Source organism: Anabas testudineus, chromosome 3, assembly GCF_900324465.2.
Source record: "Anabas testudineus chromosome 3, fAnaTes1.2, whole genome shotgun sequence".
In the NCBI taxonomy this organism is placed as follows: domain Eukaryota; kingdom Metazoa; phylum Chordata; class Actinopteri; order Anabantiformes; family Anabantidae; genus Anabas; species Anabas testudineus.
In genome coordinates this window covers 19,724,567-19,746,211 of record NC_046612.1, presented here as the reverse complement: position 1 = coordinate 19,746,211, position 21,645 = coordinate 19,724,567, and the positions used below count along the sequence as shown (strand labels likewise).

The window sequence follows — 21,645 nt, the reverse complement described above, 5'->3', positions numbered from 1 at the left end:
CCCCACAATACAGTGTGTCTGACCACTGTTCACAGGTAGTACTGTCAGAGAGAACAGGCTGGGTTTAAGGCAGAATTCCCTTCTCACATTAACAAATCAACCTGACTAGAGCTAAACAACACGGCTCTATCTACTGTTGGTACAATGTTTTCAGTCAATGTAGTCACACTAGATAATAAAGTGTTAAAGTTAGAAATAAGAACAGAAACAATGGAAATCAGAGAGATGTCAGAGATAACCACCAACCGTTCAAAAAAATAAATAATCAAAAATACAATTATAAGAAAAAAAAAAAGCAATCCAGTAGTTTAAACATGATGAGCTATGACAGCATAGGTCTCAAAACCAATCAGACTGCAAAGTTTGACATTTTGTTATTGTTTTTTTTTTTTTATCTCAAAGCAACAAAAGACCTCAGATGACATTCGTCTTGAACATGCAATGCTGATTGATTTAAACTCAGTTGTGCAATGGACTCTGGAGTTTTCTAAATCCGCATGACCGGTACCATCAATCACTCTTTTGCAGTGCAGTTTGTTAATTCTTGTATTGATTTAAGAGCTTTCAGTCAGAAAAATCTCTTTGAACTTACCCATCCACTAGGGATTTCATACAGGGATTGTGCATCCAAAAATATATAAATAAATAAATAAAATAAAGACAAAAGGAAAATGATCAAAGCATATCTGAATAAACCTCACAAGAATGGGTCTACCCCAGCTTCAGTAGTTAATAACAAAAGGAAAACAGGAAAGTAAAGAACCATCCACCAACATGAGTATAAAATCCCATTTTTGAACATCAGTGCTTCACTATACAAGAAATAAAATCATTTTATTTTCTGTTTTTGATAAATTATTTCATAGGTTCCTTCTCTTAGTTTCACTGAAATATATTAACTATTCTTTTACTTAATTTTTTTTTTTTTTAAACGTTTGAACATGATCTATTGTACGGCCTATAAAGAAGGTTGAACAGAATTGAAAAATAAGCTATATTGTATGTACAGGAGTGACGCAGCTGTGTGGTCAGGAGAGCAGAGGCAGGTTGGGTTGAGCAGGCAGGGGGTTCTGCTGGGTTTTAATGTAATGACTGTTTAGTTTGCACCTTTCTCCCAATCGTCGTCCAACCTCAGTGTAACCATGTATGTAGTTTGAACCGTTTATGTACATGTTGAACAGGCTGTTCATTTGTAAAACTAGCTTGTTTAAGTATTGTAAAGCTCATACTTTCTCCTTTTTTTAAAAAGTGTGGTGGTGGCTCATGCTTTTTTTTTTTTTTTTTTTGGTCCCCCTGTCAAGCAGTAAGCATGCAGATGGATGAACTCTACTGTCACTGTCATATCTGTTCATCAGCCCCAATTGGACTAATCCAATTACCGCACAGGCGATCTTTCTTCTGTCAGAAGAATCATGACACGTCGGTGTACACGGAATCTTAATTAACGGATCACTTCAGGGCCGTGGCTTAGGTTTGACACTAAGTCAAATACTTTAAGCCGTGGTCCGACGCTTAGGGTTGTCAGATGCATGTTCACAGCCCAAACATAAGGGGCTTAAAAAGGACTAAAACTCTGCTAGATCCCTGCACTGCTGTGGATACATTTTATAGTGACATCATTGTCCCACAGAGTTGCGCTTCTCAACACAAACCGCTTTACAACTTTCTTTAGTTTTTTTTTTTTTTTTTTTTTTTAATTATAATTATTTTAGGTTTTTTTTTTGTTTGTTTTGTTTTTCTTGTATTTTATAGACTATTTACATTAAGGATTAAAAAAAAGTATTTGTTTTCATTACTCTCAGCCATGTTGTGGAACATAATCACACACCCCCAACTATTCACTGTGCATTATTTCGCGGTCTATGGCATCTTTTTTCTCTCTCTCTCTTTTTTTTTTTTTTTTGTGTTACTCTTGTAAATGGATGATGATACTGTAAATCCAAAGGTGGTTCATCAGCCCTTCTGCTGGCTCAGCACTCCCTGCGATGGGATACAATCTCACAGCTCCCACTGACCTCGTATTTGTGACTCTGCTCGACCTCCCTAAGGATCAGGGGTAAGGCAAGGCTCTGAACCTCTCCACTAATCATGACATCATAGCGCCTGATGCCCTGAGTATTGGGAGTGATTTTGTGGAGTTTCAGTTTAGCACACAGCACCCCCCACCACCCGGTGCCTATTTCCACCTCCACCTCTTTCCATATAAAATCCCATTTCCACGGCGAAACCCTTTTTGCACAAGAGTGAGATGACGGAAAAGCTCTCTCCCAAAGCAGCTATTAAATGAGAGGCATTAATTTCTTCCCTCCTGTCCAACAAGTTCCTTTAATTATCTCTCTACTTTCAGTCAATTACATTTCACTTCCTTTCCTTGACAATCACTGCTATTTTAGGGTGAGTGTTATGCACCCAGGGGGTTGAAGATTCGTAGACATGCTCTAGCAGTTCTCTGCTCGGCCCTGCCACTGGCTGGGCCTCTCTAAGGACACATCCTCCTCTTGAGGGCTGACCTTGTGAGCATTGGTGTAGCGACAACTGAGAAAATGGGTATACTGTGTATATACCCCTCTCATTTAATCATACAGGGTCAGAGTGGGTATATGCATCAGTTCCAGAGCAGCAAGTCGTCACTGAAAAAGAACTTGCTACACTTGTTTGTACTACACCACTAGTTGTGAGATGCTAAAAACAGTTGCTGCCACACAGAAGAAAGGTGTTCTGGGGGATTTTAATACAGCAAGTAATTAAATGCTAGTTTAAAATACCAAATTAGATGGCATCCCTATAAAATTGAGGGCAACTATCAAATAGCAGTTTGGTAGCAACTTGATGAGTGCCTGGCCTGACATTTGTCATTGCTCTTAGAGGTGAAACATAGCCTGGACTGAAAACCAGATGAGACTGGGGAGCAAGGCCGACAGAGACTCGCCAATAAATAGGAGAATGAGGAGATCTAAGTGGGTTTTTTTCTGTTTTCTGTAGTTACAGACAGTGTTTCACAGCTATTTCTGTTTGATGCACATCACTTTAGTAACATTCTCCCGGGGGTGTAAAAGTAATAAGAGCACCCTTGTTAAAAGTGTTGGAAGTGCTGATTTCACATCGCCTAATTTAGCCCTGGCATAGCAGAGATGCTACATGAACACTGCACTGTTAGCCAAGCAGACAGCAGGATACTAGGCTAGGCTGGATTTTGGCTCATTGGGGACTCAACCTGCCATTAGCAGTGGGAACTAGTACAGCCTGGTATTACACAGAGAGAATCAGTGGAGCAGGCATGCAAGATTCATGTTCAGCCTGACAATGGCTAACTTGCAGAATGCACACTAAAGAAAGCCGAGACAAGCACGGGACGTTTCATTGCTTGTGGGACGTTAGATTTCCCATCGCTTAGCTCAGCTTAACATGAATTATGAGCAGAGACAGTTTGCAAAACATGGCTTTGTTTTGACCTACTTCACATTATTTCATAAGGCTTCCTGCATCTCCGGTCTGGCTTCTACTGTACCTCACAGGTATCTGTAGCTGACTTTAAAAATAAAAAAAAAGCTATTGTTATTTTGATGGGCATCATTTTGAATCTGAAGAACTACTGTGCTTCACAAATGTTTTGTGTGTGCGTTTGTATGTGTGTGTCTTGAACAATACTGTGCTTTGCAGGTGCCCCAGCAGGGAAAAACGAGCAAGAAAAAGAAAGTGTGGAGCAAGTTGCTTGGTGAAAGAAATTGTGGCCTCTGTTGAGATTCAATTAGGTGCTTAAAGCAGAAGCACAGTAACACGGGCACCACAGTAGCTGCGTCTACAGAGAGGTGGATTTCCAATAGAATGGTTAGTTTCACACAAAAACCAAAAAATATATATATTTTGTGTTTGGTCGTGTCAGTCTGCAACACCTCACTATGATATGGACAGTTTTATCCCACACACTCCATCTCCTCTTTGGGTAAATTTGGCAGTATTATTGGTGCCAGGTCAGCTGTCAGCAGCCTTGCCAGGGAGTAGGCACAAACATAATTCTCTCTAATCTTCCTTCTGTCATCCATGTGCATGCAGGGGACCATCTCTCCCTTCATTTGGTCCAAGTGATTATACTGGTGATTTTTCACTTGGTTGCTGCTAATGTATAGAGGCTGGTGATTACAGTGTGATTAGAAGGAAAGGTGAAATAGCATGTCTAATACGGCGCAGGAGATAATTGAAGGGTAGTGAGTAAAGACATTAGCCCGGTTTGAAAATGCTGTTCTAAGGGGAGAGTCGTAGTCGGCTGAGGTTTGAAAAGACATGGCTGGTCTTAGGACAGGGGAATTCAAGGGAGGGCATGGCACGCTAATGAAAGAACTCAAATCAACACCACCTGTTTAGAAAGAATGGCAATACCTTAAAGACTGGAATATGCTGGCACATTTTATCAGACTCTCGTTTAGTGATTTGGAATAGCTCTGGCTTGCTTTTCGCTCTAAAGAAAGAAAGAGGGAGGGAATCAGGTTGGACTGGAGCCTAAGAGAGCAAACTCCTGTCTAATTTCAACCTTAGTCCTGTTCTTGCCAAGCAAATTGCACAGATAATGTTTGTTTCTAATTTTATCAATTAAATGATTGCACCATTTTAAAGGATCTTGATGCGATGTTTGGTTGTTGACTTCCTGTGTTCGCCTCCCTCGCTCGTTCCTTCTAGCTTAGCCCGGCCTCTTACTGCCAGCTGTCAGTGCTCAAAAAGGGCTGGTGTACGGATGTGAGCTGGTGTTCGACAGAGAAAATTTGGGAAGAGTTCAGATTGACTGCAACAGCATCGCTCCTCCCTCTAGAGTCATTCCAAACATATTGATCTCCTTTTAGAGAAGAGCCTGCATCTAGAGGTCCAAAACAGTCAAAGTAAAGGCTACAGGACTCTAAATCAAGATATGACACTATTTGAGTGCTTTACCCTTCAAAGTCTTTGCTTTTCCCATAGGCTCCATGTATAATATATGAAGAATGCAAGTCAGGGAACATGTTAACAGTGGAATTTACATTATATTTGACAGAGTTAAATGAGCCCTAAAAGCCTGCACCCCTTTGCCATCATTACTGCAAATTGAGTTTGTCTTTAGAGAAATGTTTGTTTGTATCTGCCAAGAGACAAGATGCACTTTTTATCAACCTGGAGTTTTGCAGCAGCTCCAGAGGACACACATATCCTTGGCATGCCACTTACAGTAGAGAAGTGGTGTAGTTGTTCACAACAGGATTTTTTTTTAACTCTCTCCAAGGGAATGCCTACACTATAAGGACTAATTCATGTACAGTATAAGTTTATTCTGCTGGCAGTTTCAGTAGCTGTCACCTTACTCCTCCTCCCTCACTGTATCCATCGGGACCATCCATTTGTTCATCTCGCTTTCGAAACCGTCTACCTTTGTCGCTTCGTAATTCACATCCCGTGTTGTGATACAAAAGGTCAAGAAAGGAAAAAAGCGAAAAATAAGAAATATAACATAAGACACCCCATGTCCATGTTGCTTGGTCTTTACAGTGGATTGTCGCTTGAACACAAAGGCTACTGAGAAGCCTTTAACGTTTGCACCCTGTCCAGCACAGACATTAGTGAATTCAGTTGTTTTTTTTTTTGTTGTTTGTTTTTTTCTCTCGTGATTCTTTTTTTCTTCCCCCCGTTCATAAACAGTCTGTTTTTATCTGTCAGAGAGTGCGGTGACTTGTACATCATGGTGAGCGAGATCTCCAGTGCCTGATACCTTAACATCCAAGAGTAAGAGACTTGTTGCGTACAGGGGCAGATGGAATTTTCCTTTTCCCCCCACTTTCACTCCCTTTTCATTACTTCAAGTATTTTTTTGAACAACAGCAAAAATTAGCAAATCTACCTTTTTTTTTTCTAGACTACTTTACTATTCTACAACCTGGTGCTAAATCAGCATCCAGAGCAAAAGATCAGCCCCTACACTACGATTCCATGTCTTTTTTTATACATTATTTCCATTTTCTTTTATTCGTACTTACAGTAGGCCACTGGATATTGATTTAATGATTTTTTTTACTACGAGTAAATTGTAATACTTGCAGCTACAAGGTATGAGTTTTTAAATATATATTTATATATTTATATATTTATATTCTTTTAAAAAGCGTTTAGTCCTTTGGTCCCTATTTCCTAAGGAATGATGCATGTAAATTATCCTGGATTCTCCTCTTCACTCCTCTTCTTCTTCGTGTTTTCTTCTTTAATCCAGAGCTTGCCCTGTCACAGAGCACAACACCTGTGTAGGCACGAAAACCAAAATGGCAGCAGGCTGGTGTGTGTGTGTTTGTCTGTCTGTGTGTGTGTGCGTGCACGCATATGTTTGCTGCAGTACTTGAGTTGGCATTTGCACGTATTTATACATGTACAAAGTCATTTTTTTTTCTTTTTCATTGTTTTTAAGTGTAGCATCTTTAAATGTGTATGCAGATGTGTGTATTGTTTGGTTTGCTGTCTGTGTTTATGTGTGTTTATCTATATCCCGTGTCGGTATGCATGCTCTGAGCATAATGAGTCTATAAAGGTTTTTTTTTTCCCATCATGTCTAAAAAACAGCAGCAAAAACTTGGTCTCTGCAAAAAATCTTCTTCCACAGACGCCAAAGCAAAACAGGGAAAAAAGGGGCATTTGCGAAGAAAGAATAAACTCAACAACAACAAAAAAAAAAAAGAAAAAACTCTGGAATCCTTCTCTCAGTCACCCAATCTTTCAGCGGGTTTCCAGCAGGATCAAGGGACCACCCTTCTTTCATGATATGTAGCAGAGCAAGAAGTCTTTGTACTTTTACTGCACTTGTGGAAATAAGGTGTTGTGGCCCTTCATCCTGTGACACAGAGAGAGAGAGAGAGAAAGAGAGAGAGAGAGGGGAGAATAAGGAGAGCGGATTCAGTGAGGCTGCGGCAAACATGCTCAGGGTTGCTGGCTCCTGGTTATCACACAGACTGACAGGCACAGCCAACAGCATGAGAAACAGACGGGGAGGAGGGTAAAAAAAAAAAAAGAGGAGTGTGTCAATCAGAACCAGAAATAAGTGGGCTAGAGGTGGGGTGAGAGATTTGTGTTTTAACCATATGGAACAGACATCTACACTGTGACAGCACTAATCCAAGGAAGGCCTAATTTAAACTGACTACATCTCCCTGTATGAAAAAAAACCAAAACAAAATACGGCTCTATGTAGCTGCCATTCATCTTATTGTTAATTCATTACAAACATAATACCAAAACAAGGAGGAAACAAAGAAAATAAGACAGGTTTGTGTGAGAGTGTTAACGTTGTATAATGATAACAATGGTAACAATTTGATGGTTGTCCAATATGGAAAATAAAATCATACATTTCAAGAAGTAGCCTCTAATTAAGATCCCATGAAAAAAACCAATCAGGCTTCTCTCCTGCCTTTGTGTTGACTTGTTATGCTGCACTGTTACTAAATGCGTCCATGCTGTCGAGCTTTGGATATAAAAGATCTCTTTTTACAGCCTATCATCCCTAATATGTTGTGAGCTATGATGTGGGTGAAGAAAGGCTATGAAATCACAGCAAATCACTCTCTGGGAGCGAACATGAAAGGGTCTGACTTTGGTACGGGAACACGTGCCCAGACGCTCTTTGTTCTACCTTTCCATTCCTGTAAATGAGCTTGTTACCATTTCATAATAGATCTGCTTTTCAGATGTGGGAGCGGGGATTCTAACTTATTTCTTATGTGTGCCAAAGCGGGGCCCAGCCATTAGCATCATAAGGCTCTAACAGTCCCGATTACAGATGCCCTCTGTTATTAGCCTACCACAGCGCGGCAATCACAGTGGTTTTAAAATAATTTTTTTTTTCCCGAAGTAAACAACTTCTTTGAAAACATCACAACTACTTCGCCCTCCAACTTTGTCAGCTAATAAAGAATTTCTTTTCATAAATGTTTTTTTTTCCGCCAGCTTTTCATCCCTCCTCTTCCCTGCCCCACACCACCACCTACTTAGATGGCTCTATAAAAGACACCTGGCAGTTAGGAGGCATATTTGATGCCAGAAAGTCCTCATCCCTCCCGGCTTGCCAGGTTAGACATTCCTCCGAGTTCACTGGAGAGACTACGGGAGGGAAGAGTCGCCTAAAGGGCTTCTGAACGAATATGGCAGAATGAGTTCGATGAAAACGACTAACTCTTATCAGGGTTCCACCTGGAGGGATAGAAACAAACTCAGTTGCAAAGAAAGGACCTTTTTCACTGTTAATCTATTTACTGCTTTGTTGTTGTTGTTGTTTTACAGACTAAATAACAATTATCTAAAATACAAGAAGCAAAAACATAAGCGCTCATTTTTCTGCCACACAATACTAAAAAAAATGTAACAGGCCGAAGTAAATAATCATGCCAGGTGATTGTATTTTGCTCTTTTCATGCGCTCTGCTTATACACCTATGTGTACAGTACGACAGTAGTGGTGGACAGATTTTGGCCATGTGGATCCACAGCACTGCCTGCAGCTCTGCTATCACGGTGTAATTGGTTTGCACCCTCATAAATAAATAAATGGGAAGTGATTCTCATGTTAGGCAAACAAAACAATCTTGCAAAAGTACTCCCTGTGCAGATGGAATCCACACAGAAGTGGAATGTCAACATTTGCCCGTGCTCTCCCCACGAACGGTGGAGATTTAATTGGCTACACAAACATAGGGTCATCTTGGCTATTTCTCAACTAAACAGCTGTCGATCGGGGGGTGGGGTGGGTGGAGGGGTAGGGGAGAAAAAGGTCCTTTTTGCAAAGAATTAGACTTTCATAAATAATAAATAAATAAATCAAAAGATTTTCGGCGAAAACACTGTTGATGTGAATGTGAAGAAATAGAGAAATAGAAAAATACAGTACATCCATACACATGAACCCCACAAGAAAAAAAGTAAAACATCACATGGGCACACGGTACAATAGCACAAAGGGTTAAAGGCCACTTCCAGTTATAGTCAACCAGCCAATCAGCACGTCAGTTACAACAGGTACCAACCAAAAAAGGCATTGGTTTACTGCACTCCACAAACTGCCAAGATACAATATACAGTATATAAATATATATATATATACATATGTATAAAAGGAGGGCAGAATATAAAGAGATAGAGTTTAGAGATATCAATCAACGCCACGTCATGCAACGCAGTCACAGTCCCACCACATGACGTCATCCAAAAGAAAATGACACCATGGGTTCAACTTACAGCTGTGGGAACTTGGCCCCATGACAGGTGTAGGGGGAGGGTGTGGTTATAGCGGAGAAAGGCCACCTCACACTGTGATTGGCCATGTCAGGTTGCCAGGTTGGTGGGGGTGCAAAAGAAGGAAAGAAACAATGGGATTTTCTTTTCCTTTAAGTCAGAATTCAAAGTACCTCTTCCCATATTCTCTAACTCTCACTTATTCTGTCTGGCAAATCAAATAAGGTTACTATGGTTATTACCATGAAAGTGAAAAAAGGAGATGACAAGTAAAACAGCAATAACAGAACAAATAATCTTCAACAAAGCACGAAAAAAAAGCACACACACACACACAAAAAAAAGCTTTCTTCTTGTGCCTCGGTGTGGTGGTGAATTATTCTTAGGCTGACAATATTTGCAGGTTAAAAGGTTGAATTGATGTTTTTATATTCACCAAGATAACCCTTAAGGCAGAAATGCATATTTCAGAAAGTTGTCCTGTCTACAGTAATTGGATTTGCCTTGCATTGTTTGCTATGAGGGTGGCCGTACAGTGAGTGCTTCAGCTTTTTTTGCATTAAGTTTATCTTTAAGACACAGAACGCAATTTCAGAGTAGCGGGGCTCCTGAGACCAGCAGAAGAGAATGCTGTCTGATCATGTTTTTAATTCAACTTCAAAGCCAAATCGTCAGTATTAGAGGAAAAAAGAAGAAGAAGAAAAAAAAAAGGAGGCCTCTATATATTGAACTTTTTACCTACCAACACAAATAATTCATTCAAGTTTCATCAACTTTTCTCATCAATATAGCACAGTTGAATTTAGAGCAGTTATAGCTGAACTTGAGTTACTTCAGTCTGTTGCTGAAGAACTCGACATACTGTCTCGCACATTACAGGGCACTAAATAAAAAGGCATTAAAAAAAATACAAATAAACAAATCTTAAAAAATAAATTGGTCGCATTTTTTAAAAACACCTCATGATTTCTAGTTAAGAATCTATAGACCTTCAGCTTTGCTACAGCGAACTCAGGAGCCCGATAGTGGTTTTCTATTTTTTTTTTTAGTTATTTATTTTTTTGTTTAATGTTTTCATGGGATTGCTCTTGGCTTTGGTCTATTGGTTTTCTTTAACTCAACAACATAAATGGTGTAATAACAAAAGAAAAACACAAAGATGGGTTGAACCAGACCAGAGACGAAGGAGAACATAAAATATATATGTATGCATCACATGCATGGACATGCACGCATATACAAACGCGTGCGCCCACACCTCTTGATAAAGTGACTGGAGGTGATTTTTGGGGCATGTCTGTATTTGTATATTGTATCTGTATTGAGAGACTTTCCGAGTACGTCTCAATGACTGTCCTGTCATTCAGTGCTGTTGGAGGATGTTTTCCATTTGTCCCTCAGTGATGTGCTAAATCACAATCATTCCCCGCTTCTCTTCTCCCGGAGTCTGCTTTGAAAGCGTGTCTTCAATTAGCAGGACACAGCTCTATTCAAACGCTATCAGGCAAATCATAAAGCCGGCATCTATCATTTGTACTGCATAGCACCTTCCATTAATGCCATCTTGTGGCTTTTAAAGAGTCAAAGCTAAAACAAACAAATGGTATTACCATGCCTTTATTTATGAAAGAGTGTAATCCGGGCTTATGTTATCGTAATGAAAAGTTGTCTCGCCAATCGGGCGAAGAGAGCATGCATCTATATTATTTTTGCACTGGCAGCTGCACTTTGTAACAGATGGACGATGATTCTTTGAATCAAGCCTGACACTGTGAAATTAGTCTTTATTGAGAGATGGTGCCTCTTTAAGTAAACCATGGTTTTATTTATTTATTTTCTTGTGTTAAAGCTCTGACTTTTTAAAGCCTAGATAAGTCAACAGTTATATATGGATACAGCATATGCACCGATTAGCTGCAGCATTTACCTCACTTCTTTAATGTTGCGGTGCTTTTAATGCTGCCCGTGATTGACAGGTGTCTGAACACACAGAGTGCCGCCCAACATCATCAGATGGTGTCAATGTTTGTGGCTGATGGGTGTATCAAAACACCAGCACACTTGGAGATGGTTCAGATATTGTTAACATTGTGTGTGTGCATTATAATTATCTACTTGCATTATAAAATCATAAACAGGTTAGATTCAATTCATTTTAATTAAGACACGAGGACATACACTCAATATCTAACACGAGGAACAAATGTAGAACACGTGTCCTAAAACTGAATACCACAGTTGTTGTGCTGTGTTTTTGCTCTTTGGGGACATTGGGAAGCAACGACTAACAGAAAATGAAAATGGACAGTGATTGTTTTAGTGGAGAACTCGCTGGTGAAGCATCACTTGAACTAACCAATAGTGCTTACTGATGTTCTCCATCTTTATACAAGCCTTTGCAGTTTATAGTGTGAGTAAGTGCTTTTCCATTAAGCATCTTTGTTTGTTTATGTGAGCACAAACGTTTCTTTCAGACACCCTGTATCTGCTCATCATGCTCATCAGTGGTCTTGTAAAAAACTGTCACAATATGAATCTATTCTTTAATATTGTGTCTCTCCTCTGTGAAGTTTCCCACAATTAAAGGCTCCGCTGAAATGGCCCCTGGATTTTGCTAAGCAGGTGACAGAAATCTAATGCTGAGCTATTTTAGGCGAGGAACAATCGCTATCTGGTTTTATGAATTTGTAGCTTAACCACTTGCATCGATTCTCAACGCCGTCATCAGTAGACAGGTAATTATGCGCTGCTTGGTATTGATGATGTCATCAGTTTGCACTGGAGCATCATGCAGGTACAAATTAGATTTCAAACCTCAGAAGAAACAAAAACAAATCAGTGGAGCAGGGCAATCTGACAAATTCTCAAGGTTGATTATTTGAAGAGGGGCTGTGACACCTTCACAGCTAATGTGAAAAAAATACAAATTTCATGTCACATCAGGCCTCATGGGGGCTGGGCCAGATAGTGATTACAGAGCTATAATTTCCATTTCTCCCTAGTTGACCACATTTAATGCCAAGGAAGGTGATCTGTGGATTTTATAGTTTTAGTCATAATTGTTAGTTTAGGGTGGTTGGGGATGTTAAATCGGAAATGTGCCCTGTACTGCCCTTTCTTTTTAATCGTTACTTTATTTAGTGTAATGTAAGTGTGGAATCTTGTTTATTTATTGCACTAATAAAAGTTAAAAAAAGGTTATTCAAAGTAATAAAATCTGACCCAGGTTTGAATTTTACTACTCCTCGTTTGTGTTTAGTGATTTAACTAAGATATGGGGTGATGCACTCCCACATTCACATTTACTGTAGCAACAATAACAATAGTCTGCAAAATAGCCAAGATGTTAAATACTGTAGCAAATCTGATTTCAACTAGGCATGGCATGGCATGGTAGGATGTTGCATTATGGTATGGTTGTTACTGTACCTGGATATGGACAGCAGACGAGTCAGTAAGGTCGGTTGGCATCCTTTGGCCGCTTTAGCTGCACCTTCAGCCTCTTCATGCCTATCTGAAAACCGTTCATGGCCTGGATAGCGGCTTGAGCACTGGACGGGTTATCAAAACTCACAAAGCCTGAGACAAGAACATAGAACGGGAGAGAAAAAAAAAAAGTAGGAACGTGGAATTAAACAAAAAATTGGAACAAAATATGAAGGAAGAAGAATGGCAAGAGATGAGAGAGAAACAGGAAGAGGAGAGAGGGAGAGGGAAAGAGGCGAGGGAGAAAAGCCGGGCAAGATGAAAGAAAAAAACGGGAGAAAGAGAAGAAGACCCTTTTTAACGCTCAACAATGACACAATAATAGGTCTTTGTTTTCTCTTTTCAGCAGATTAATTGAAAATCTCTGAATTAAAAAGATTACATAAAATACCACAAAGGCTAATAACACAGATATTAAAAATCAAACGAAGAAGACCTATTAGAAACCGGGAGTTTTACTTCAAGAGAGAACAAAAAAAAAAAAAAAGAAGAAAGAAAGAAAAAACATGAAAAGGTATTCAAAGATTAGACATGAAAGGGAGTCTCATGTTTTTCATGACGATTTTTAGAAGAAAGCGGTGTCTGTAAATGTTACCTGAGTGTTTGAGCTTCATAAAAGTGGAAGATCTCAGTGTGTGAGTGTGTGTGTGTGAAAGTGTATTTACATGTACGTGTGCGACTGAACATGTATCTCAGTAAAGACTAAAGGGCACGGGGATCGTGACGAGATGCTAGCAGCAAGGTGTGTAGGACAGAGGTGCCTGCTGCTCTGAGTTATCACCTGGGTGTCGAGGCGGAATGAGCCCACGGCTTTCCACACCGGGACTCCTTGCCTCCTCTTATCAGGCACCTCTGTGATTGACGGGCCGAATTTTCCGCCAGCCAGCTGATTTGATCACACCGCTATGGGTCCAATTTAATTTGGGGGGAAGAGGGCAGGCTTTTGTCAGTGCAGGTGAGATAAGGCTGCTGCTTTTACAAACCCTTTAAACAAACTGAGCAAGGTAGGGCCTGTCAGTTGGCAGTGATCCCCCTCCCGAACCTACGAGCACGCACGCTCGCGCTGTCCCTGACTTTAATGAATCTTCATACCTCACATTTACATCCACATGCCAAAAAACTGATAGGATGCTCCGGGTTGAAGTACAGAGGGGGAGGACAGGGAGTGCGCCGCAATCTTTAAGCGCTCCAATTCATGTACATTTGAATAAAAACTGAGCCAGTTGTTTGAATGCGTTTCCCATTTCAGGCATTTTCTCCAGACAAAGTAACTGGCTGATGTTTCATATCTTTGATACGGCGCAGCTCAGTACCCTGAACACTACTAGTTTTTGAGGTATGGCTCTCACCGCAGCCATCCATATTAGCAGAATGTCTATGCACTGTAACGTTATACATTTTTAATACAAAAAACACACACAGAGCGCAGCCTTTATTTGGCGACTGTGTGGAAAATACAAGTTGAGAACCCGGCTGAGCGGCTGAGAGAGCTGCAGCACAGCTCCCACATTGCACTAAAAAACAGGAGTTACTATGTGACGATGACATATGCTAATGCTGTTTGGTGCTACGACAACTCTTTTCTTCACGAATGCAGGGTTGAATGTGGCCTGTTGATGAGGTCCTGGTTCAAATACCCTCTTAGGCTGGGAAACGAATCCCTGCTTCCCTGCTATAATTACTGTACCACTCAATTACCTTTGAACAAGTTAGTAACCTCCAGGTGATCTGTTGGAGCTGCTTAGTAGTCGGGATTTGTCATGGGAGGCTCTCGTGCTGTAAACTTTAATATTTAGATACATTCGTCTGTATTTAATGTGATGATTATTATATATTTTGCTTATCCTCTTACGGAAAAATATATGGCAGAAGAACAGCAGTATGTCTAAATCACATCTGCGTCTGTATGTTTTTTTTTTTTTTCCACTGTATTTAAAAAGCAGAGGGTGTCCTATTTTAGGTGTGTGTGTCATTCTGTTCTCGGAAGACCTTTTGAAATTTATTTTCAAGCTAAATCCAGCTAATTCCACTTAACAAGGTAAGCTTTGATCACTTTTAACAGTCAATATTGAGTGACTAAACGTAGAGGATTAAGACTAATGTTGTTTCCATAGAGTCCCAGGTTGAATTAAACACAAACATAAAGCTCCTCACCTGTGTGCAGGGTGTCTACTGTCGCCTTATGGATGTTCTATACGTTTCTGAGTAAAGCACAACACTCTCTGTTGACTCGGCCCGTTGATGTACTGTATGCATTTCATATTAAATATGAGCACTGCTGTGAGCTGCATCTCGCTCTACTCAAGGCACGGTTTTAAATTAAGTTTCTGTTACCCGTGTTGCCTATCATCTTATTTGTTAATGGCTTCAAACTGAAATATTTCATAAATCCCCTCGATCTTTCTTCATCAAACACTCACAAGTGTCTAATACCAGACCATGTCACATATTCATAGCCACTTCTTCACTCTGCAAATAAATATACTAATCTAAACAGACATCTGTCTGAACTGACAGTGATGCATCCGTTTAGAGTATACTCTAAATCCTACTCCAGAAATACATCCTTTATAGGAATATACTTGGAGTGCTCCTCCAGTGACCTTTTCATCATATTCAAATTTCCAAGCTTCTCTGTAAACACTTCATCTCAAAGAGTGATGTCTGATTATCTCCTCTCTCAAAATCCCAAAAATGTAGTTCACCTGTGCTGCAGAGAAATCAGGCCATGCAGAAGCTTTATTTGAAACTCCCAACTACAGACGTTCACATTTTGCTGTGGTAATTAGTTTGCTCAAACTATTTCATTTAAAATGATTGAGCTAATTAATTAACACACTGTACCTTGTAACCACTAAATTGTGTTAGCTTCTAAAATACAGTAGGTACGATAACTTTTACATTAATAATCTTGTACAAAACTAAACCCAATAAAGAGCTTGGGTTTCTCTTTGGTATCCATCAGTGCTTTAGATATTAGGAAAATTAGTATATATTTTTTTCACAGTGGTACTCAAGCAAGGCCATGTCTTGTGTATTTCACTATGGGCAACTCATTGGTCTATCTATCCTATTTTCCTCATGTGTACCATATGTAGGTCTGCACACGGCATATCTACAGGAGTCTACAGGGCCTGTTAAGCACATAATCAAGACTAAACTCACACATTGTAAGATGAAGTGTTGGAGTTCTTGAAGGCCTAATAAGTTATCCCCTTTAATGCACCACATCTTCTGCCTAATTTGTTAATGTCTTACAAAGGAGCCCTGGGGCAGCTGCTATAAAAGGGAGGGAGAAATGAGTGAATAAAACCCCACAAAAGAATCATGGGTTAAATTGCTGTTTTTCAGCCAAGATCTTAATTACTAGCCATGGAAAATAAGCCAGTGAGACTGATGAGGTCACCGCCCCTTTTGTCCTTCCCCCTTGTTGACTGACGGATAGTGATAGCGAGTGGCATATGTTTAGAGCAGAGCGCACATAGCGGAGGAGAGAGACTGTCCTGAGATGGACAGAGAGAGAGACACATGAGGGAAGAGTGAAGGAGAAAGCCTCATAGACATGCCATGTTGAAGAGAAAGTGAAAGAAAGCCAATGCTGGGAGTCTCGCTCTCCCTCTCTCTGCTTGTCTCCTGGGTGCTGCTGTCCAACTGAATCAACAGCAAGGCCCACACCAGTCTATTATTATCTCTTTAAGCCCATGAATTCCACCTGCGCCGCCCCCACCCTGATGAACTGGTTAGCTGTGTGGGAGGAGAGAGGTGGGGAGAGATCGTGGGACGCTTTTGAAAGATTTTTTTTTTTTGGGGGGGGGGGTCTGGGAAAAGGTTTTTCTCTGGGGTAAAGGAGGCTGAATGGCAGAGCAGGGGAAATGAATACTGATTGTATTAGACATGGTGGGATAGAGCAAGTGATAAATAGATTTGTGGAGCAAATGACAGTTGTGGAAGGATCTCGGGGTCAGTGGCTGGATGAGCATTTCATGGTGGCTGTGTGATTTTAGGTGATTAGAGCGCCCACCTCCCCGCTCCACACTCCCCCTTTCAGATCCCCACTATCTGTTTAGATACGCATGTGTGAGTTGCCCCTTGATCTCGCCACAGCATGTAACACTACCTTTAAAATGTTAATTGCAACTTGGTAGACACTGGGTTCGACACTTAGAATAAAAGTAAAAAAAAGTAAACACTATTTGCTAGAAGGAAACAAAAACCATGGCAGTTTGTACGTCAGCTTCTCTTCATGGTCAATTTTTGACTCACCAAAACATTTGCTCTGATTGGTCGCTCGGTCCACAAAGACTTTGGCAGAGATGACGTTGCCAAAAGGCAGGAACATTTGCATGAGCTCTGCATCTCCGAACTCCTGGGGCAGGTGATAAATAAACAGGTTGCAACCTTCTGGCCCTGATGATTAGAGAAAGACAACAGGAGGGTTACATGGGATCATAAACAGGAAATGCCCAGTGAGCGACGCACTGACCATAATAACAGTGGAAAAATACTTAATAAGGCAATCAAGACGATAATCCAAGGAACGCAGGAGCCATGTAAACACTAAATTCTGATTCTACTACATGTGGTGCAGATTACAGATTTTATTGTAGTTTAAAAACGACTTGTTGTGGCATATAGAGACTACTTTAATCTCATTTTTCATGTGTTCAGTCGGCTTCCATGTTGCAAAATAACTGAATAGATTGATAGGTGGTGATTTACAAATTCATATCATACAGTTAAATTTGACTATTGTCCCAAATAAATGTGCTGGCAATAACAACGCAAACGTAAACAATCACAGAGAAGCAGAAATAGGACAACTAAAAGAAAAAAACAAATAAAAAAAAAAGAGAGAGAGAGAGCCAACAGGAGGACGAGAAAACACAAAGAGGATGATTGAAAGAAAAACATGGAGATGGTTATATAGAGAAACAGTGAGACACAGAGAAAGAGAGAGACGAGGAGGAGGCAGAGCATGCATTAAGACATAAGCCAAGTTTTTGCCCCAATTACTGTGTGACAGTAGGACTGTCTTCCAATCTCTCTCCATCCCTCCACACTCATCCACCCAGCTGCCACATATTGTACAGGCCAATCTGGATAAAGGGAGGAATGAACTGGAGAGACAGAGAGAGAGAGAGAGAGATGTGATGGGCCCTGGGACAGTATGCTTGCAGCCGGTTGCCTGGCTAGCATTCTCTCCTGTCTCATTGCTCAGGGTGATAGCATGACGAGATGAGACTGGGGCTGGTGAGAACGCTGATAACAGGGCTGCAGTGGTGGTTGGCTGTAGTGCTGTTATGCTTTGGCAAGATAGAGGACACACACACACACACACACACACAGGTTGACAGCAGGGATTTTTTTTTAACAGTTAAACACTGCATTTCAGTTCTGTCTGTTTAGGTTTGGGTCTCTTATGGAGAATTCATGCCTTGAGAAGAAGTGGTTTGTTTGAGAGGAAGAAAAGTCTGCAGCTGGTGTGTAAGGATGGTTGATACATTGTTGTGCTGCACACTACACATCATCTCTTGCAGAAATAACACCGTTTGTTTTTCCGTGGACCACTTCATGCCTGCCTTTCACATACAGTGTATTATGCAAGTTAATTGTAAAGACATTCATTTTGTGCCTGAAATCACCACAGACCCTTACCCAACAAAGTCAGACACATAGATAAGACTTTAAAGATTCAGTACATCAACCCTAATCTAGAGATCTTTTTACAAACCTATCTGTCATGAAAATTATCCAAACAAAGTCCACGCAAGTACGTGAATGTGAATAGTTTAAGCAACACAAGGTTAGCTTCATGTTCCTTGTTGTCGAGGTTGAGCGTGAGTGAAAAACCATAATGTGATGCAAGCACAAGCTGCAAAGTATTGTTGCTAGTGGCACTACAGTGGTAAAAAACGAAAGCTGACCCCATCCCTTCAAGTGAACTTCCGCTCAAAATAATCACCAATTTATCAGTTCAACAATATAATGTCAAGCGGACCGCAGCAAATAATAAGCATGAATGAAAGTTCAAAATGCTGAGTTGAAATGCCTTTTTGTCTCCTGTCTGTGCAATAAGTGGGCTGTTGGTGACCACTGAAGGCTACTTATTGGACAGACAGAAGACAAAAAGCAGCATTTCAAGTGACACACTCATGAATGTGTCACCTAAAACATCCTAAGAACGTGTCAACTGACATATTGATTTGTGTTTTACCTGGAACCAAACTAAAATAATCCTACTGGTGTTACAGTTAGCAGTATTGTAACTGTTTGTCTTGAAATTGCTAATGTGATTTAATAATGTTGACATAGAACGTGGTGGGAAAAACAGCACTGTACCTTGTACTGAATTTTTACAACCAATTAGTTTACTGCAATGCTTAAAAGTTGAGACAGTGTTGGTGTGTGCACAATAATATGACTACATTACTTCAGACACGCAGCATACAGCAGTTTTTGCTGCATGCTGGATGTGTTGCTGTAAAGGATCAGCATTTAATGCATTGCTGTGCTGCATAAGATGCTCAGCTAAAGTGAAAAGTACACATATTTTCAAAGAGCACAGTGAAGTTGTATCTGGTTAAATTTATATTTTCGGATATAAGAGGATTTTCTCTATTGATACGCGCACAGGCAACAACTGATAAAATGTGTTGTTGTTAGTTTGCAGTGGAAGGTTGAAGTTAAGGTTTGACTCTGTCTGTGCATGTAGGTTCAGGTCACTTGTTAGATGGCAGGGCTGCAGACTATGGCAGTGGACTGAGACAGACTGGGAGAGGAGCCAAAACCCAGAGGAGGCCAGAACTCAGGCAGGCCACAAGCTCAACTAAGAATAGCTGTGTGTGTGTGTGTGTGTGTGTGTGTGTGTGTGTGTGTGTCTGTGGCTTTGTGTGCATGGTTTTGTTGCATCTTGTGTTGCTTTTGCCTTGCCGACTACTATAACTCTTGCTAATTATTAAAGTATGTGAACTTTTGGAATTTCATGGTTTTCTGCATTCATTTGCCATAAAATGTGATCTGATCTTCATCTAAATCAAGAGTATTAACAAATATCATGCCTAAAATAATAATGTAAACAAAATCTGATCTTTCATGTCTTTATTGGGAACAACCATAAAAACCTTGTCCTGCAGAACTGTTTTAGTTCTGTCATATTCTCTTAGCGTCTCATGCGTGGCTCTCTTCAAGTCGTTCCATAGCATCTCTATTTGGTTGAGGTCTGGGCTCTGAATTGGCCACTTTTGTTTTTCTGAAGCCATTCTGTTGTGAACTTGCTCGTGTTTTCTTTCCAAATAGTTCAATATAGTTTCATCAGCCCACAAAACATTTTGCCAATACTGCTGTGGAGTGTCAATGTGCTCTTTGACAAACTTCAGGTGTTCAGCAATGTTTTTTTATTAAGCAACAGCTTCCTTTGTGGTGTCCTGCCATAGACACCCTGCTTGTTAAATCTGTGCTGTAGAGTCATGAACACAGATGTTAGCCAGTTCCAGTTCTTTTGGCCAGGCATGGCTCACATAAGCATATTCTTCTTGCTCAGAGGAAACTCAAAAAGTTTGAGTGACTTTATTCGGTCAAAGTAGCTCCAGTCCAAGTATGCCAACATCTGACTTAAATTGGTCCACTAGCACTATGAGGTTTTTATGCTTGTTAAAGAAAAACATGAAAGATCGGAATTTGTTGTGTGTGTATTTTAGTAATTAGTAATTAATTAGTCATTTTAATACTCTTGACTAAGATGAAGATCACGTTTTATGATAAATAATGACGAATACCATGACATTGCAAAGGATTCACATAATTTTTCTTGCCACTTCTATCTAAAATGATGACTTCATGTAAAGTGAATACACCAACATACATGTATGAGGATACACTTTATTTATAGTTCAGTGGTGTGACCCTATTAAAAAAAATGCAAACATAAACTAAAATATTCTCCAGGGACTGTTGGAAACACTCAATTTCAGAGTTCCTGTACTGAATATTAATGCCACTCTACGCTGTCTCCTACAATCAAATAGATGAATAATTGAGACTGACTAATAGCGTCAAAAAAGATGATTTACCATCACCGTATATCCTGGGTTTTATTTCATCTGATGCTGTGGCATAAGAACGAACACTACACTAGCAATGGTAATAAATTATTATGCATGCAGCTAATTAATCTTATGAATATTTATAACCACTTAAACACATTGTAATGGACTGATTAAGCAGTCCAACGCTGTGAGTTTGAATTAGTGCAGTTTTTGAATAATGACAGAGTAACTTTCCATCTCACTGCTAATGTTCTTCTCTTTAAATGGGGAGCCTTTTTCTCACATTTTCCCCAGCCAGCTTTTTACCTCCCTCGCTAATTCAAAGCAGCGCAGCTACATTAGAATGGAACATGGCAATTATCACCTTTTATCTTGGGTGGGCGCGCTTGCTCGCTCTTACCTTCCCTCTGTTGCTGGGGAATGATGGTTGGTTGCTGGGGGAACGCTTGGCTGATTGGCGCATAGGCGGCAGGGTAGGCTGCTGTTGCAAAGGGAGAACCAGAGTGGAATTTTTCACATCTCCATTTTCATATTTGACATAACAAAACTCAAATCATGATTCCATTGTTCATTTGCGTACTTTACACACTGCACAAATAAACTGCATTATGACTGGAAGCTTGGGTTGATTTTGCAGGTAGATGACCACACAAAAAGCATGGCTAAAAAGGGAGGAGAGTGCAGTTCAACTAAGCAGACACAAAGAAAGATTTACACCATGTTAATAAGAGTTGATGTCAGGCAGAAAGCAGTAGTTATGAGGGGTCTGTGTTATCTTTTCATGTAGGAGGCTAAGGCAGGTTCAGATCCTCAGCTCTCAGTGTACTTTTGGAATTAAGATTTTTTTGTGTGGGTGTATAATCAAGTCAACTGAAAATCCTTTT

The 21,645-nt window shown here is 40.2% G+C and overlaps 1 protein-coding gene across 12 annotated transcripts in view; it reads right to left on the bottom strand.

Moving 5' to 3' along the window:
• Positions 1-12,681: 12,681 nt before the first annotated feature.
• Positions 12,682-21,645, bottom strand: part of si:dkey-205h23.2 (CUGBP Elav-like family member 4) — a 123,277-nt gene continuing 114,313 nt past the window's right edge. For 3 of the 12 annotated variants that reach the window (XM_026378313.1, XM_026378316.1, XM_026378315.1), the window contains 3 exons: positions 21,126-21,242; positions 16,980-17,123; positions 12,682-12,809 (listed from right to left, as the gene is read on the bottom strand). In XM_026378313.1, coding sequence (XP_026234098.1) covers positions 12,682-12,809; positions 16,980-17,123; positions 21,126-21,242 — 389 coding nt within the window. The remainder of the gene's footprint in view (positions 12,810-16,979; positions 17,124-21,125; positions 21,243-21,645) is intronic. The other 9 variants (XM_026378319.1, XM_026378320.1, XM_026378322.1 and 6 more) reach the window with 6 other exon arrangements.